The sequence below is a fragment of the Rhinichthys klamathensis genome, unplaced genomic scaffold (assembly GCF_029890125.1).
Source record: "Rhinichthys klamathensis goyatoka isolate OS25496 unplaced genomic scaffold, OSU_Roscu_1.1 h1tg000176l_1, whole genome shotgun sequence".
Lineage (NCBI taxonomy): Eukaryota > Metazoa > Chordata > Actinopteri > Cypriniformes > Leuciscidae > Rhinichthys > Rhinichthys klamathensis.
Window position 1 is genome coordinate 2,550,899 of NW_026606705.1, and position 19,949 is coordinate 2,570,847.

The window sequence follows — 19,949 nt, forward strand, 5'->3', positions numbered from 1 at the left end:
GATTCAGTGGTTGCAAAACCAAAACATGTGCAGGTACAGAGCCGAATCTGTGCTTCTGAAGTGCACATCTTCCCAGGAAAAGAAAAGGTACAGAACATTGCTTGCATTGTGGGTGTGCATACCTTTTTTATGTGTAACATCACTAAATTCTTTCTTTTAATCGTGACGTTAGTGGGTTTCTAGGCCATGTTAACAACTCCATAATGACGCAACGTGCCTCCAATTCTGTTTCTCCAGTGCTACAGACATAACATCAGGAGACACCAGAAGCACAGAAGTAAGACATAGTCAAAACCTCATTCAAATATATTAAAGCAGTGGTATTAATGCCAGAGGCACATGACACAGGCTGGTATAGTTCCTCTTATCCAAAACAATTATTTTTCTGTTTAAAGTCCATTTGACCACCTGATGTTGGAAACTATACAGCTCATAAATAATACAAATTTGAAATCTGAATTAATATTAAATTTTGATACTTTAAGCTTCACACTGAAAGTTGTTGGCAGATTATTTCACATGTATTGAATCCATAAATTCCAAAAAATTATGTGGATGGATATACACTTTTTTTTTTTTATACAAATAACTTTTTTGGTGATTGGAAAGGACTGTATAAGTTAGACTTTGTATAATTTGACTGGTCTTTTGAATTTAAATGGTTGTAGTCAGCATGGGGCATCGTTTAGAATGCAGACAAGATGTTCCGTTAGGTGTTTTATCGAAAAACTGTAAATGTATATATGTGTGTGTGTGTGTTTTGATAGTTGCACGCACACAATTCTGGGAACTTGTGAATCAGTACAATCAGCAACACTCTCTTAAATAATCTATATAAATAAAGATATAGATATATAGTCTTTCGACGACAGCGCTCTCTTCCAAACTTTCTCGAAACTGAGACTGATCTCCTTTCGCGCACCGAAACTTAAACTGTCTCCTTACGTGCAACGAAACCGGAACTTAAACGGTCTCCTTCCGCGCGCCGAAACTTAGCACATTGATGCTCCTGATTGGCTGATTGTCAAGCAGCCAGTTTTATCTGCCTGAAAAGGGTCGTCCTTCATCACAAACTGTGAAACTAGATTGTGTAATTAATCTTAAGCAGCATGTCATCCAATCCACAGAAGCCTTTATCGTCTCATGGAATGTCATTACACAAACAGGTAATTGAAAAATAGGTTTATTGAACGAGCACAGTACGGATTAAGCAGAGTGAATGATAGTAAAATATAAACGGTAACTGGTTGAAGATCATTTGAGAGTTGACTGAATGTCTTATCTGAATGAAGACGATGACGACAAACGAGAGAGACTGGGAACAGGGAGACAGGACGAGGAACCAGTCAGACGAGACGGGGAACCAGTCAGACGAGACGGGGAATCAGGCAGACGAGACGGGGAATCAGGCAGACGAGATGGAGACCGGACATGAAACGGGATCCGGGGAACAGGTGACAATACAGGTGAGTAGCAAATGCTAGGAGTCGGGTGGGTCGAAGTAGACCGGATAATGAACAGAGGTTTGTGCTGTGCTTAAGTAGTGCTGAAGATGAGGTGCAGACTGCAGAGTGCAAACAGGTGATTATAATCAGTGATAAGGGGAGAGTGAATGCAAGTGGCAGAGGGTGACAACGGGGAACTGTGACACAAATGTTTATAGACTTTGTTCTTTGTTACAAAGAGCATTTATTAATGATGTAATGTAAATGCTATACAACTTTGAAGCATTAGTTTATAATTCACTAAATACTTTGACCATGTTTGATCTTTTACAGCAGGACAGCATTTTTTGGAGAGACCTCGTGGCTGCAGCTGATTGGTGCTGCAACACAACATTTGAAGATTCAGTTCAGGTTCCCTGTGTCCTTAACATGCAAAAAGATATGCAAATCAAAAGCCTTCAAAAACTGCGTGATTTCAAGGGTGTATATAACGAAAATTCTCCTGCCAAACTTTTTACGCTTGCCTTTAAAAAAAGACAGGACTTTGAAAAGTTCATGACTGAACTTGTTGATAAAAGAAAATTTTGAGTCTTTGCGAGATTTGAGGAGCAGTGAGTCCTGCTAAACAGTAAACGAAGCAGCTGGATGAAGTTCAGGAAAACATTTTTCATGTTCATGTTTTCATGTTCATTCAAATTCATGTTTTATATTTTGTATATGTAACGTTAACCATATGGCACCCTGTTCATTGTTCTGTTCCCAAAGGTCCCATCATGTAATTGCTCATTAAAATGTAGCATTTACTTATCTACTGTTTGTCCTTGTGTTTTATTCTCTCTCACCTTTGTCCTGTTGTTTATTTATTAACAAAATAATAAATAATGTTTTATAACTAATTCATCACTAAATCATTAACTAATCAATTACTAATCGCTTGTAAATTACTTGTAACGGAATTCACAAAACATACATTAAAATGTTAGCACATCACTTGATAATCATTTACATTTACATTTAGTCATTTAGCAGACGCTTTTATCCAAAGCGACTTACAACTGAGGACTAAACCAAGCGAGTCATCGTGAAGAGGCAAAAGCAACGCAAGAAGTGCTCAAAATACAAAGTTCAGACATAGCTCGGAGTAGCATAAGCCAGGCAAGCGAGGATTTAGAGGAAAGGATTTTTTTTTTTTTTTTTTTTTTTTTTTTTTTGTTAAGTGCTCCCGGAAGAGATGAGTTTTCAGTTGTCTTTTGAATGTTGTCAGGGATTCTGCATTCCGGATGAGGGTGGGGAGATCATTCCACCAGCATGGAACCGTGAATGAGAATGTTCTGGAGAGTGATTTTGTGCCCCGCTGTGATGGTACCACGAGCCGTCGCTCATTGACCGATCGTAGGCTTCTGGTAGGGACGTAGACTTGTAGTAGTGAGTGGAAGTAGGAGGTAGCTGAACCTGTGGTCAATCTGTAAGCAAGCGTCAAAGCTTTGAATTTAATGCGAGCAGCGAGTGGTAGCCAGTGCAGAGAGATGAGCAGAGGAGTGACGTGGGCCCTTTTGGGCTCGTTGAAGACCAGACGAGCTGCAGCATTCTGGATCATTTGTAGAGGTTTAGTTGCACATGATGGAAGTCCAGCCAGAAGAGCATTGCAGTAATCAAGCCTAGAAATGACCAGGGCCTGGACGAGAAGTTGTGTTGCATGCTCAGTTAGGAAAGGCCTGATCTTCCTGATGTTGTGCATAGCAAACCTGCATGATCGAGCTGTCTTTGTAATGTGGTCTGTGAAGGTCAGCTGATCATCAAAGATTACTCCAAGATTTCTGACCGACCTTGATGGGGTGATTGAGGATGAATCTAGCTGGATAGTGAGGTCGTGCTGTAGAGACGGATTGGCAGGGAGGACGAGAAGCTCAGTCTTTGCCAGGTTGAGCTGCAGGTGATGTTCCTTCATCCATGCCGAGATGTCCGCCAGACAGCTTGAGATCCGTACAGCTACTGTGGGATCATCTGGTTGAAATGAGAGGTAGAGCTGGGTGTCATCAGCATAGCAATGGTAAGAGAAACCATGTGCCTGTATGATAGGTCCCAGTGATGTGGTGTAAATGGAGAAGAGGAGCGGTCCGAGAACTGAACCCTGAGGAACGCCTGTGGTCAGTTGATGTGCTTTGGATACCTCACCTCTCCATGTGACCTTGAAGGACCTACCTGTGAGATAGGACTCAAACCAGTTGAGGGAGGTTCCAGTGATGCCCAGTGATGAGAGGGCGGACAAGAGGATCTGATGATTCACAGTGTCGAAGGCAGCAGACAGGTCCAGTAGAATGAGAACTGATGATTTGGAAGCAGCTTTTGCGATCCGCAGGGCTTCCGTGACTGACAGCAATGCAGTCTCAGTTGAATGTCCTTTCTTGAAGCCAGATTGGTTGACATCCAGCTGGTTGTTCAGAGACAGGAAGGATAATACTTGGTTAAAAGCAACTCGTTCAAGTGTTTTCGCAATGAATGGTAGGAGAGAGACAGGTCTGTAGTTCTCTAGAAGTGATGTGTTTAATGTTGATTTTTTTAAGCAGAGGGGTTACCCGAGCCTGCTTAAATGCTGTAGGGAAAATGCCAGTGTGGAGGGATGAGTTGATAATGTGTGTGTGAGCTGGTAGAAGTGTGGGAGAGATGGCTTGTAGAAGGTGTGAGGGGATGGGGTCTAGAGGGCAGGTGGTAGGATGACTGGAGAGGAGAAGTTTAGATACTTCTTCCTCGGTTAGTGGAGTGAAGGAGGAGAGAAGGTTATTGGCTGTGGGAGAGGTTAGTCTGGGTTCCTGTGCTGAGAACTGACTGCTGATAGTGGTAGTTTTGTTAGTGAAGAAGTTAGCAAAATCATCAACAGTTAAAGAGGAGGTGGGTGGTGGTGGAGGTGGACAGAGGAGAGAATTGAATGTCTTGAACAGTGAACGTGTGTTAGAGGCGCTGTTGATCTTGTTGTGGAAATATGAAGATTTTGCGGCGTGAACATCAACAGAGAAGGCAGAGAGCAGAGATTGATACCTACTGAGGTCAGATGTGTCTTTTGATTTGCGCCATTTCCTCTCCGCTGCCCTGAGCTTGGTCCGGTGTTCACGAAGAAGCTCAGATAACCAGGGGTTAGAGGGAGTGGTGCGTGCTGGCCTAGAGGAGAGAGGGCAGATATTGTCTAAAGAAGAGGTTAGGATGGAGCATAAAGTATCCGTTGCAGTATTCACATCCAGAGATGAGAAATGTGAGGGAAGAGAAGATGACACAGCAGAGGAAAGATGGGATGGAGAAAGTGAGCGCAGGTTTCGTCTGAAAGTAAATGGTGGGGAGGTTGGTGGAGCATGGGTAGTAAGTTGTAGATTGAAAGTAATGAGGAAATGATCTGAAACTTGGAGAGGTTTCACCAAAATGTTGTCTGTGATACAGTTGCGTGTGTAAACCAGGTCCAGTTGGTTGCCTGACTTGTGAGTACCGGTGGTGATGAGCCGTTTGAGATCGAAAGAGGCTAGGAGAGAGATGAAGTGTGTTGCATACGGCTTCGCTTAGTGAATGTTGAAATCGCCAAAGACTACAAGTGGGATGCCATCCTGAGGGAAAGAGGACAGCAACACATCCAGCTCTTCTACAAAGCTTCCCAGTTGACCTGGGGGGCGATAAATAACTATAATATGGATCTTCATGGGAGTTGTAAGTGTAATAGCATGATATTCAAATGAGTTGTTATTGCATAGAGAAGAGAGAGGTGAATATTTCCAATTGTTAGAAATGAGAAGACCAGTGCCCCCACCCCTCCCCGACTGGCGAGGTGTGTGAGAGAAGGAGAAGTTGTTAGAGAGAGCAGCAGGGGTTGCTGAGTCTTCTGGACGGATCCAGGTCTCAGTCAAGCCCAAGATATTAAGAGTAGAATGAGATGCAAAGGCTGGAATGAAGTCAGCTTTATTGACTGCTGATTGACAATTCCATAGACCCATAGAAAGAGTGAGAGGTGAGTGTGAGGATGAGAGAAAAGGGCGCAGATAAGCAGTATTGCGCTGCCTTCTGTGCGTGGTGAGAGAGCGTTGTCGAGAGACAACAGGAATGTGTTGAAAGCACATAATGATAATGGGAGATAAGATAAAGGTAGGAAAGGGAAGGGTGTAGAAGATACTTTAGTCCTTGCAATTAGCACAGCGAAAGCAAATATCCCGACAATGGCCCAAATCGAAACTAGCTGTTATGAACAGCAATACTTAAGTGCTACAATAACAACCAGACTACAACCCTTAAGACGGCAGATATTCAAAATAGGAACGCGACTAATTAAAATAAAGATATTTAGTGAAGATAAAAATTACAAAGAAGCAAAGAATCGAAAATAGCCCTACTTACTTGACAAATGGTAAACAGAGCAACAGGAGAACTGGATATTAAGAGAAAACAACTTACGCGCTCTTGACGTTCTCGCCGAGTGACTGCTTGTCCTCGTTTAAGAGTACCCTTCATAGCTGTCAACATTTGGTTTTCAAAATCCGGGAGATTTGTTGGGGGGGGGGGGTGTAATCTCTTTCACACATTTCTGTTATTATCAATGTAGCTGACTGCACAGTGAATCTTTCATAATATATACACTTTGTTTGTTATAATTAGAGGATTTGCCAGCATACAGAATTCAGCACTGAACAAAAAAGTTTTGAGCGGTGAGGGGAGTCTATCTTAAATGCTTCTGATTGGCCATTGCGTTCAAGAAATCAACACATATGTCTGTGATTGGCTACATCGCTCAACGCTGCAAACATGTTATAAATATAAACTCTGGCCTGTAAATCGTTTTTGTTGTTATTGTTGCTTTTCTGCAACGGATGAATAAAAATGTATTAGTTTTAGTTTTTTGTGTTTTATTCATAAATATTTCTAGTTTGCGGGAGTCCCGCGAATCGTTTTATTTTCACACACACAGAGTGAGTGCATTACCGCCCGCGCTCGCACTCGGCCATCAAATCTAGTCACGCGCCGCACTCTATTTCGGGTTAAGCTTTCCGCGACTGCGCAACTGGGTTATAGGTTGCCAGGTTGAGATGACAAACGGGTTGAAATTGTATATGGTGTGTGGATTGTGTGAATATAATGAATTTAAAACAAGATCTGGCAACTGGTCAACATTAGACAAACATATTGTTCCGATTATTCATAAAGGAGTTTGGGCCATGCAAATTACGGGAGTTTCCCGGGAGAAATAACAAACCGGGAGGGGTCCGGGAGATAGGGCTAAAAAACGGGAGAAACCCGGGAAAAACGGGAGTGTTGACAGGTATGGTCCCCTTACATCATTTAAGAATGTATTGTAAAAATAAATACCCTAACCCTTACTTTACTAGTTTCTTGAAAAATTTATCTGATTACCTAACTCAAGTTATTTGTAATGAGTTACCCCTAACACCGTAAGGATAGTATCGCTATATAAAATCAGTCTTTAAATGCAAGATATTTAAAGTGTACCTAAAGTTTACTTGCAGTAGTCAAATTTTAGCACAATCAAATATACCTAAGTATATCTTTAGTTGAACCACAGTACTATTTCTGGATAACTAAAGTGCATTAAAGTACAAAATTAGTTTAGCAGACTTCAAGTATATTAGTTTAGTTTACCAAAAGTACAATTTCAGGGTATTTTTTATTAAGTACATAAATATATAAATGTTTAAACAAAATATATTAAATAGATTTATTACAATATCTATAAATAGATTATTGGTACATTAATACAGATATTAATTTATATCTTTAAAATATCTATACATTATAAGAAATGTTAGTGTTTTAATTTCAATATGAAATAAAATAAAAAATATTATTATTGTTAATAGGCAGTTCAGGTTTTCCTTCTGTTTTGTATTTAGCTGAACACATGCATGGCTTGTTTTGCTTGAATTAAAAACTGTCACATATTCTTCTTTATCTGTTTTAGGTTGAATGAGGGGTTGAAGACTCTTGGTTTAGGTGATGCCATCAAGACATACCCCAAGGTCATGAAACCCCTGTTCATTGGTGGTTCGAAGCCACTTGAGGCAGAGGACATTTTGGAACTCTTTAGAGTTAACTTCAGTCGTCCAGGCAGTAACAGGCGAAGACTGGAAAATCAGACAATAATGTTCTGGAGGGACTGGCTGATAGATGTTGGGGGTATGTATTTTAACGATACATTCTAATGATACTGTCATCCTTGTGTTATGTTTAAAAAAATATTTCAGACTCATTCCATCTAGTGACGCACAGCCTTATGAAAAATATGTTTATTCAAGTGTGCTATTAGTATACTTTTAAATTGAAATAAGAAAGTATACTTTCAGTCTACTTTTTATGTATTTCTCAGAAAAATACTTAAAATTGCACTTAAGTGTACTTGACTTATACCAACAGAAATGTTTATTTGGCCTACACTTGTACTCAATCTTTTGATCATGATATACTTAAAAGTATAATTAAGTATTCTAAGAAAACATGGCTTGTACTTTTAATCTTTTGATTGAGTTCCCTAGTAAAATACTTTAATACTTTATTGCTTTATAAAGAAAACATATGTTCCTAATTATGAGTATCTGAATTTTTGTGTAGGCAAGTCCACTGGTAGTGGTAGTTACAGTTTTTTACAATTGCTATGACAGATTTTTCAATACTTTTAACAATTTTCCAAAACTCTTAACATAGTTAGCACTACATCCGTCTGTGTAAGCTATACTATTAACACATTTCTTGTTGCTTTAACACAAAATGCATACAATTAACACAAATTTAAAATGCTTGAACTTCTTTTACACACAAGCTCAAACAAGACCAAAACAATGGATTTTTACTACCAAATTTACCAATGCTTTAACACCGTATGTCAGAACATTTACGTTTTACATTTAGTCATTTAGCAGACGCTTTTATCCAAAGCGACTTACAACTGAGGACTAAACCAAGCGAGTCATCGTGAAGAAGCAAAAACAACGCAAGAAGTGCTCAAAATACAAAGTTCAGACATAGCTCGGAGTAGCATAAGCCAGGCAAGCGAGGATTTAGAGGAAAGGATTTTTTTTTTTTTTTTTTATGTTAAGTGCTCCCGGAAGAGATGAGTTTTCAGTTGTCTTTTGAATGCTGTCAGGGATTCTGCATTCCGGATGAGGGTGGGGAGATCATTCCACCAGCATGGAACCGTGAATGAAAATGTTCTGGAGAGTGATTTTGTGCCCCGCTGTGATGGTACCACGAGCCGTTGCTCATTGACCGATCGTAGGCTTCTGGTAGGGATGTAGACTTGTAGTAGTGAGTGGAAGTAGGAGGGAGCTGAACCTGTGGTCAATCTGTAAGCAAGCGTCAAAGCCTTGAACTTGATGCGAGCAGCGAGTGGTAGCCAGTGCAGAGAGATGGGGGGTGTGGCAAGATGGCGCCAGTGTGTTGGGCAAGCCGTCAGCCAGCTTCACGCTGCATCTGTCTTCTGTTTGCTGCTGTTTTATTTCTGTGTTTCTGCTGCCGGGATGTAACTAGCCTTCTCGTTTATAATCGCGAAACTTTGTTTGACATCCGAGCGTCCTGTGAGGGCTTGGGGCTGTCTACGGATGGCTTGGGAGAACAGGCTGGAGGCCTCCCCCCATGGTTATCTAACATCCCAGACTACCTGCGCTGTTTCCCGTGTGATCTTCGCCGAAAAAAGCGCCACAGGAGACGTGGAAAGCGTGCCGGAGTGCTTGCTCGTCTCAAGGCGTACCTGGGGTCTTTGGATGTGCCTCGTCCTCGTCTCCTCTGCGGCGGGGGCGGCTGTCGCCCCGGTGTCTGTGGCTGCCGGGGTTCGGAGGTCCCGCGCCTGCGATGGATTCGACCTGTCTTCCCCGGCCCGTTTGCCGGGGTCTCGTCGCCTGTTGTGGGCTTTTCTCCTGCCGACTTGGCCTCACAGCGTCTGCTGGTGGGCCGGGCCTCTGCTGCCTTAGTGACAGCGTCTGGTTCGGGTGCTGCTCCTCCGACGCTGTTCCGCCTTCCTCGCGGCGTGATGCGCGGTGCCCTGGGGGCCGACACCGGGCTGGGAAACCCGGCGTTGGGGAGGAAACTTCGGCCGGACTGTCGACGTGGTGTGAATTCGGCTAATCTGCGCTCACTGCAGCGGGCCTCAATACCAGACAGCTTGGACTTAACTCTTCGTATGGCCCTGATTAATGTCAGATCACTGACCAACAAAACATTTGTGCTGAATGACTTTTTTACAACCCGCAAATTGGACTTTGTGCTGCTGACCGAGACGTGGCTTCATGTTGGTGAGTCCGCTCCCTTTTCTGAGCTCCTCCCTCCAAACTGTACATTTTTTAGCTCTCCTCGGACCACTGGCAAAGGTGGAGGACTTGCCACTGTTTAAATCCACCTTCCAGTGTCGGCTGTCTGCGTCTGTCACCTACTCTAGTTTTGAGCTGCAGCTGTTTGAATTAAATTCCTCCCTGCCCATACTGTGTGCAGTTGTATATCGTTCACCGAAATTCAACAAAGATTTTATGCAAGAGTTTGCTGGTTTTATAGCAGATACCAGGTTAAACTATGACCATTTTATAATTTGTGGTGATTTTAATTTACACTTATGCTGTGAAAACAAACCTATGGTGAAAGACCTTTTAAATTTTCTAAACTCTTTTAATCTCACTCAATCGGTGTCTGGCCCAACACATGAAAAGGGACACACATTAGACCTTGTGCTGTCTCATGGATTGTGTGTTCATGTAAATGAAATCTGTAACGTTTGTATTTCGGATCACTATCCTGTTTTATTTACGATCACAGTCCCATGTTCTGTTGTTAAATCTCCTGCTGCACGCTGTCGTCGTGTAATTAACAGCCAAACTCCAGTACAGTTCTCTGCTGCCTTCAAAGACTATAACTTGGATGGAGGTGATGCTACTGGTGCTGATGAACTTATGAACCTTTTTAATTCAACCTGCACAAACATTTTGGACTCTGTGGCTCCTTTGAGGATAAAACGCACTAAAGCACTTTCAGAGCCCTGGTTAAATGATACCACCCGCTCGCTCAGACGTGCATGTCGGCAAGCTGAGAGAAGGTGGAAAAAAGATAAACTCAGAGTGTCATATGAAATCCTACAGCAATATTTATCTGACTATCAGAGAGCTGTAAAATTTGCAAAGTCTGATTTTATTTCTAAGCTGGTCACCAACAACTGTCATAGGCCACAGGTTCTTTTCAATATGTTTACTACAATTACAAACCCCCGTAACTCTGCTCCTTTTACACCTACAGCGGAACTCTGTGACTCTTTCCTAAAATTCTTTGTTGAGAAGATTTTTGCTCTTCGATCTTCTGTAACCACCTCTTCTGACCTAGATCCCTCTGTTCCTCCAATGTGCCTTGCAGTTCTACATCAGTTTGAGCCCATATCAATCTCCTCCCTATTTGAGGTGGTCAATCATTTGCGGCCCACAAATTGTCCTTCAGACAGCATTCCCTCTCGTCTTATTAGAGAAGTTTTTGATACCATTGGACCTTGTATTTTATCATTGATGAATACCTGTTTGGTCTCTGGTTATGTTCCGTCTGCCTTCAAACACGCCGTTGTACAGCCCTTACTAAAAAAGGAAAATCTTGACCCCACTGTTTTCTCTAACTTCAGGGCTATCTCAAAACTGTCCTTCTTATCTAAAGTCCTGGAGAAAGTAGTTTATAACCAGCTGCAAACATTTTTAATTAATAATAATGTTTATGAAAAGTTCCAGTCCGGCTTCAAACCCCGTCACAGCACTGAAACTGCACTTTTAAGAGTTTTTAATGACTTGCTTTTAACTATTGACTCAGGAGTCTCTGCTGTCCTAGTGCTCTTAGACCTCACTGCTGCCTTTGACACTGTTGACCACTCAATCCTCTTGTCAAGGTTGGAGAATTGTGTGGGAATCAAAGGTACTGCACTTAGGTGGTTTCAGTCCTACCTAACAGATAGGAGCTTCTCTGTCCATCTTGGCGATTATTCCTCTGAGACAGCACCATTTACCTGTGGTGTCCCTCAAGGTTCTGTCTTGGGCCCCATTCTATTTTCGTTGTATATGCTGCCCCTAGCCTCCATTTTTAAAAGGTATGAGATCTCCTTCCATTGTTTTGCAGACGACATTCAAATTTACCTGCCCCTGAAAAGAAAGAGCTCATTACAGCCCCTGCTTGACTGTATGAAGGATATCAAAACGTGGATGAACCTAAATTTCCTCAACCTAAACGAAGACAAGACAGAGGTCATAGTGTTCGGACATCCTGAACTGTTTGATGTGGACTCTCTTGGCCCTCTAACTTCAAACAACCGCTCAACTGTGAGGAGTCTTGGTGTTATATTTGATAGTGCATTTAAACTTGATAAACAGATATCCACCACTGTTAGATCCTGCTTCTTCCAGTTGAGAACTATAGCCAAGGTAAAGGCCTATCTCCCGCATAAAGATTTAGAGAGGGTGATTAATGCCTTTATAACTTCTCGCCTTGACTACTGCAACTCCTTATATGTGGGCTTAGACACGACATCTATTCAGCGCCTGCAGTTGGTACAAAATGCTGCTGCTCGCCTCCTAACAGGAAAAAAGAAGAGAGACCACATCACACCTGTGTTGCGCTCCCTCCACTGGCTTCCCGTTCATTACAGGATTGATTTTAAAATCTTACTCTTAACTTAAATGCCTAAATGGATTGGCTCCATTGTATTTAACAGAGCTTCTTAATGTTCACACTCCAACTAGAGTGTTGAGATCCACCAATCTCCTCCTCCTGGATGTGCCCAGAAGCAGACTTAAAACCAGAGGCGATAGAGCCTTCAGTGTAGCTGCCCCAAACTTGTGGAACAACCTGCCACTCCAGATTAGAACTGCCCCAACTCTCGCACGCTTTAAATCACTGTTAAAAACACATTTCTTTTCTTTGGCATTTCCTCTCAGCTAAGTTTGTTATCTTTCCTGGCAAATTTTAAACTTAATTTCACTATATATCATATACTGTATATTATAATGTTTTTGGTTGTAGTTTTACTGTGTGCCTTGTTGTATTTTTATCCTGTGAAGCACCTTGGTCAACCTTGGTTGTTTTAAGTGTGCTATACAAATAAAATTGATATTGATGAACAGAGGAGTGACGTAGGCCCTTTTGGGCTTGTTGAAGACAAGACGAGCTGCAGCATTCTGGATCATTTGTAGAGGTTTAGTTGCACATGATGGAAGTCCAGCCAGAAGAGCATTGCAGTAATCAAGCCTAGAAATGACCAGGGCCTGGACGAGAAGTTGTGTTGGATGCTCAGTTAGGAAAGGCCTGATCTTCCTGATGTTGTGCATAGCAAACCTGCATGATCGAGCTGTCTTTGTAATGTGGTCTGTGAAGGTCAGCTGATCATCAAAGATTACTCCAAGATTTCTGACCGACCTTGATGGGGTGATTGAGGAAGAATCTAGCTGGATAGTGAGGTCGTGCTGTAGAGACTGATTGGCAGGGAGGACGAGAAGCTCAGTCTTTGCCAGGTTGAGCTGCAGGTGATGTTTCTTCATCCATGCCGAGATGTCCGCCAGACAGCTTGAGATCCGTACAGCTACTGTGGGATCATCTGGTTGAAATGAGAGGTAGAGCTGGGTGTCATCAGCATAGCAATGGTAAGAGAAACCATGTGCCTGTATGATGGGTCCCAGTGATGTGGTGTAAATGGAGAAGAGGAGCGGTCCGAGAACTGAACCCTGAGGAACCCCTGTGGTCAGTTGATGTGCTTTAGATACCTCACCTCTCCATGTGACCTTGAAGGACCTACCTGTGAGATAGGACTCAAACCAGTTGAGGGAGGTTCCAGTGATGCCCAGTGATGAGAGGGCGGACAAGAGGATCTGATGATTCACAGTGTCGAATATTCAAATGAGTTGTTATTGCATAGAGAAGAGAGAGTTGAATATTTCCAATTGTTAGAAATGAGAAGACCAGTGCCCCCACCCCTCCCCGACTGGCGAGGGGTGTGAAAGAAGGAGAAGTTGTTAGAGAGAGCAGCAGGGGTTGCTGAGTCTTCTGGACGGATCCAGGTCTCAGTCAAGCCCAAGATATTAAGAGTAGAATGAGATGCAAAGGCTGGAATGAAGTCAGCTTTATTGACTGCTGATTGACAATTCCATAGACCCATAGAAAGAGTGAGAGGTGAGTGTGAGGATGAGAGAAAAGGGCGCAGATAAGCAGTATTGCGCTGCCTTCTGTGCGTGGTGAGAGAGCATTGTCGAGAGACAACAGGAATGTGTTGAAAGCACATAATGATAATGGGAGATAAGATAAAGGTAGGAAAGGAAAGGGTGAAGAAGATACTTTAAGTGCCTTGCAGGTGTCCTTGCTCGGTGGAGTCGCGCAGGTAGAGTCGCAGGTCTTTACCCGAGTCGGTCTTCACACGAGAGCTGAATGCTTCCGCAACAGCGCGCACACTACATACATATAATGCTATCAATCGCCTGAGTGAGGACAGCTGTGGTAGCCCTTGCGATTAGCACAGCGAAAGCACATATCCCGAGAATGGCCCAAATCGAAACTAGCTGTTATGAACAGCAATACTTAAGTGCTACAATAACAAACAGACTACAACCCTTAAGACGGCAGCTATTTAAAATAGGAACGCGTCTAATTAAAATAAAGATTTTTAGTGAAGATAAAAATTACAAAGAAGCAAAGAATCGAAAATAACCCTACTTACTTGACAAGTGGTAAACAGAGCAACAGGAGAACTGGATATTAAGAAAAAACAACTTACGCGCTCTTGACGTTCTTGCAGAGTGACTGCTTGTCCTGGCTTTACTTCTAATTTAGATCTGCTTTAACACCCCTTGCAATTAGCACAGCGAAAGCAAATATCCCGAGAATGGCCCAAATCGAATCTAGCTGTTATGAACAGCAATACTTAAGTGCTACAATAACAAACAGACTACAACCCTTAAGACGGCAGCTATTCAAAATAGGAACGCGTCTAATTAAAATAAAGATATTTAGTGAAGATAAAAATTACAAAGAAGCAAAGAATCGAAAATAGCCCTACTTACTTGACAAGTGGTAAACAGAGCAACAGGAGAACTGGATATTAAGAAAAAACAACTTACGCGCTCTTGACGTTCTCGCAGAGTGACTGCTTGTCCTGGCTTTCTCCTGAATTTATGTGACAGGTCGGGGGGGGGGGGGGGGGCAAGCCAGACTGCGCCCACCCCTCAAACCCAGGACCACCTCGAGGAGCGTACCAGAGACCAGGCAGACAAGAAGAATTTCTAAAAGTAACAATCTTTATTGAATAAAAGCAAGAATTAAAAGTCTTAATGCGGGCTTCGTCTCTCTTTCCAGGGAGGAGGAGGCCGAGGGGTTCACTGCGAGGGCCCGGGTTACTGGCAGCCACAGAGGAAGAAGGAGTCGAACGCCCGTCTGGCGTGCAGGTAAGTAACGTGGTAAGTAGACTCTTTTCGGCATAATACAGGCGGGCAGCGACCCGGGCGGACCAGGGCTGGGGCCACGGGCCAGGAGGGGACCCTCTCCACAGGACAGGTGGGTAGCAGGTAAGTTTTTCCTAAGCGTCAGCTATTCGGTAGATGACCGGCACAGGGGGCGATGGAGTCCAGGAGGGGGACTCGCTGCCGGCCAGGTAGGTGGTCGGGTAGGCAGATCTCCTCCGTGTAGGGTGCTCTCCTCCGTGGCGTCACTGAGCAGCAGGTGTGAGGTCCTCCGGGTGCCTTTCCGCCCTTGACGGCTCCAGCCAGAGACAAGGGTCCCCTCTAATCCAAGATAGAGACAAGTTTGCAGGTTCAATTCTATTTCGGTGAAGTAAGGACTTACGGCTGGAGCGGGTGGTTCTGAACAAGCAGCGTTGCTGCTGGGATGTGTCTCTCCTCTGAACAGGCAGCACACAAGAAGGCCGAGGCAGACGAATCTTCTATTTAAATAGACAAAGCCTTTGATACAAGAACGAACATGATCCTTTCGTATAATGGAGAATCGGCTTACGGCTGGACTGGGTTGCTCCTCACAGGCACTAGGGCTGGGATGTGTCTCTCCTCCGACCAGGCAGCACCCAAGAAGGCAGTGGCAGGAGAATCTTAAATAGACGGAGCATTTGATACAAGAACAAACATGATCCTTTCATATAATGGAGACTCAGGCTTACGGCTGGGCTGGGTGGTTCCCACGGCAACACTAAGGCTGGGGTGTGTCTCTCCTCCGAACAGGCAGCACACACGAGGGCGGTGGCAGAGGAACGTTCTATTTAGATAGACAAGACAAACAGGACAATCACACTCCTCTCTCATATCACAGGACCTGGTGGCCGAAATAGATCATACACATTCAACCTGAGGGCTTTGCTCCGCAAACACTGGGCGAGGACGTGAACTGGAGAGTACTGGCAGTTAAATAAACGTGTACATCCACACACTGCAACTTCACGTCAAGTCCAATACTGAGTGACACTTCAATTCAGGCACCGCAATCCACTCTCAAATCTTCTAGCAATAAGGCCAGCACTCACCCACTGTTCAATCCCTCCACTGTTGCGCTGGATCAACACTCAGAAGCTGAAGAGATGCAGAGGACTTCACACCGCATGGAACACAGCGTCTTCAACACTCTTTCACACTCAGAAGAAGATATCAGGGTTTCACAGATGAATCAGTTCACACTCTTGGTGGTCATTATATTTGTGGTCAATACACTTCACAATTCCTTATTCAGTTCAATACACAGCATGCATTCACACGGATTCGGTGTTTCATTACTTATCTTTCTCTCTCGAGTGATGACATTCTCCAATCTTGACTCAATCTCCAAAATACACTCACTTCACATCCAATTCACGTTCCAGCTTGTACTCCCACAATCACCGTTGCACCCCTTTCCAGTCAGATCCTCACAGCCGCTCCAAAGATCCCAGCAAATCCAAGCCACTGCCAAAAGAATCGATTTCTCCCAGGGGAGTACCACACCCGAATGCCTTTTCCTTTTCCTTTTAACTGCTTCTCTAGGCCGTGTTTCCCAATCACAAATCCCCACACCAAACGCCCGCACCTGGTACCGCTTAGCTAATCAGCTGCCACTGTCATGGCAACTGACAACAATCAAACCAGCACGGTGTGTCAGTGAAATCGTCCCGGGGGGGAAACACACTCCTAGCGGAAATTGGTTCCACTGGATTTGTCACCTTGTGACATTTACTTCTAATTCATATCTGCTTTAACAGCCCTTGCAATTGGCACAGCGAAAGCAAATATCCCGAGAATGGCCCAAATCGAAACTAGCTGTTATGAACAGCAATACTTAAGTGCTACAATAACAAACAGACTACAACCCTTAAGACGGCAGCTATTCAAAATAGGAACGTGTCTAATTAAAATAAAGATATTTACGTAGTAAAGATAAAAATTACAAAGAAGCAAAGAATCGAAAATAGCCCTACCTACTTGACAAGTGGTAAACAGAGCAACAGGAGAACTGGATATTAAGAAAAAACAACTTACGCGCTCTTGACGTTCTCTCAGAGTAACTGCTTGTCCTCAGACAACACCGTGTTCTAAACCTAACCTTACAGGCTAAAGTCAAGGTAAACAGCTGAATTGAATTGTGAATTGAAACACAAATATATCCCCTGTATTTTATTATATTATTACTGAGAAACAGCTGATTGAATAATGCAAATATGGGACAATGTGGCATTTCACAATTCCAGTGCAGTCACGGCCTGGTTTGATCCCATCAGAGGATGATGTCCATTTTCCTTGCCCATTACTCCCCTTTCCCTTTCCCTTTCTTAGCCTGGAGATGGAAGGTTTTTGAACATCGTCCACAGGACCAAATGTCCCTCCTGGATGCAATGGATGCTGCATGCCAAGACATCCACTGGCTTACTTGGACTTCCAAAAGATGGAAATGGATAAATACTCTAAATGTTCCAATCCAATCTGACTTGTAATGCTGCCCGAATCATGCACTGTTCCTTCGTTGGCCAGAGGAGAACTGGCCCCCCGACTGAGTCTGGTTTCTCCCAAGGTTTTTTTCTCCATTCTGTCACCTGATGGAGTTTTGGTTCCTTGCCACTGTTGCCTTGGCTTTTGGCTTGCTGAGTTGGGGACATTTACAGTAATATTCAATAATATTATTGATCTGCCTTACTTAAGGTGGACGTTGACGCAATTTTCTTTTAGAAACAAACTTTGTTATATTGTTTTCATGTTATCACTGTGAAGCGCTTTGATACAATCTGTATTGTAAAAAGCGCTATATAAATAAAGGTGACTTGACTTGACTTGACTTGACATCCCAGCTGAACACCTCCAGGGGAGGATAAGGAATGCCAAATAATTCTTCCCAAGAAGCCTTACCAGAGAAGTGTGATGTGGATGAGAACATGTGGCCAAATGGAGAAGACCGGGATGATTAGAAGATGGCTTTTTCTGTTTGTATATTTTGTATTTTCACCTACAGTAATGCAGTAAATGGCAAGTGTTGCATATTTTTGTTATCTTGCAGAAATGTCCTGTTGCAAATAAAGCCTTTACTGCACCAATTCTGTCTCTGTCTTCTTTTTTTCATAAACCGTACATTCTATTCTGCTATTCTGAGAAGGGTCATTCATTTTGTGTATTGAATTTCTACAACATAGGAAACAAAATGCACACATTTGCTAAACCCAAACAAAACAAAACTGTAGAGAGGCTTCAAAATAAACTGCAGTGCAAAACAATCTACTGTATAAACAATACAATATACTGTCTATTGTATAAGGGCAGACCTGACATACTTTATATAAAATAATGCAGTTTCTGTAATTCCATCTCATGTTAGTGTTTTTTATGACATTGTGCTATGATTGACTAAATGTCCCTGTTGGAAGAGAACATGTGTTCGTGTTTTGGTAGACATAGTGTATTGTGTTAGTGTATTATTGTTTTTTGAAAATTAGTGTTGGAGTGTAGTTTACAGTGTGTGATTTTGAGCATGAAATTAACCGTTTTGCCAATTGTGTGTTGTAGGTGTGTTGGTGCGTTAAGAGTTTAGAAAATGTGTTAAAAGTATTGTAAAAATTGTCATAGGGATTGTAAAAAACTGCAATATCTGTGGGACTTACAGTTTTTTTTTTTTTTACAGTTGCTAGGACACATTTCTCAATACTTAGGTCACTTTTTCAAAACTCTTCACACAGTTCTCCTAACCAACTTTCAGCTCGGCACAGCAGTTCATTTCACATTCAAAATGCACTAAAACCAGAATATCACTTTCAACATTACAAAATAAAAAATCACATGGGGGGCTTGAGGCACCAAACTTCCATTACTACTTCTTGGCAAATCAATTACAATACCTAGTTAAATGGATCAATTTAGATAAGCATAAACACCCGTGGCTGGAACTGGAACAGAGTCAATGCACAGATATCCCAGTTGCAGATCTCCCCTTTCTCTCACAATCAATCAAGAAATCCAACATCTGCCAACCCATAACCATCTATTCGACTCTGACAGCCTGGTGGAAAACAAATCTAATCACAAAATCATCACAAGAATTAAATAAGCTAACCCCACTCTGGCACAACCCAGAATTTCTGATACAGAATAAACCTCTTTATTTCCCCACATGGGCACAAAAAGGAATCACACAGCTTCACCACTTATTTGAGAACCACTATTTTATGTCATTTAACACACTCATACAGAAATATGGGGTTGGGAGGGAACAATTTCTTAAATATCAACAACTTAGACTCCTAATTAAAAATAAAACCACACTTACAAACAATACATTACAACCTTCTCAGCTCATAGAAGAACTTTTGAAAATTAATAACTTAAAAAAATAATAAGAATAAGAATAATTTGCTCAAGATGTGTTCTCTGTTGTTGTCTGTCTGTCACTTGTCCTATGTTACGTGTTACACCTTGAACATGGTGCTATAACCCCCCCCCTTCACTTATGTACCCAGGCTCACACTGAACGGGGTGAATAGTTATGCTATTCACAGTTACTGTGATAGTAATAGCAATAGTAATAGTTACTTGAATAGTTACTGTATACACATTTATTGTCTGTATTGTAATATATTGTGTATATATGCTCTTTTTCTGTTTTATTAAAAATAAAGTTGTCCTCCAAAGAGGGGGGGTGGTGGCGAAAAAAAAAAAATGCACTAAAACTACAGAATCACTTCATACATGTCTCAAATCAACACATTCTTCCAGAACACTAGCAAAGGTTGACAGCCAACAATAACACTTTGTTACCCACAAAACAATGACCTAAAAAACACTAACAACAGGAAACTTTATACAATGTTTTCCTCTGTAAATGCCTTCTTTCTTCTACCTATCTACTGTTTAGAAATCACTGCAATATATGTTACTAGAATGAATTAGACATGATGCAGTAGCCTATGCTTCAATACTTTATATATTTTATGTTTTTGGAGTAATTCCAAAGTACAAAAATTTGTATACACACCATCCACTGATTCAGATACAATAGGAATCAGCTGTGGTT

At 42.3% G+C, this 19,949-nt stretch overlaps 2 protein-coding genes across 2 annotated transcripts; both read right to left on the reverse strand.

Annotated features, from left to right (window-relative positions):
* Positions 1–1,772: 1,772 nt before the first annotated feature.
* Positions 1,773–3,750, reverse strand: LOC130092580 (uncharacterized; the record flags this gene model as incomplete). Its single annotated transcript, XM_056260482.1, has 3 exons — positions 1,773–1,825; positions 2,586–3,434; positions 3,621–3,750. Coding segments are annotated over 3 exons (1,032 nt in total), but the record flags the coding sequence as incomplete, so codon positions are not given.
* Positions 3,751–8,526: 4,776 nt separating this feature from the next.
* On the reverse strand, positions 8,527–13,315 carry LOC130092441 (uncharacterized; the record flags this gene model as incomplete). The annotated part of the gene is made up of 4 exons (XM_056260300.1): positions 8,527–8,830; positions 12,398–12,406; positions 12,558–13,014; positions 13,201–13,315. Coding segments are annotated over 4 exons (885 nt in total), but the record flags the coding sequence as incomplete, so codon positions are not given.
* Positions 13,316–19,949: the final 6,634 nt, after the last annotated feature.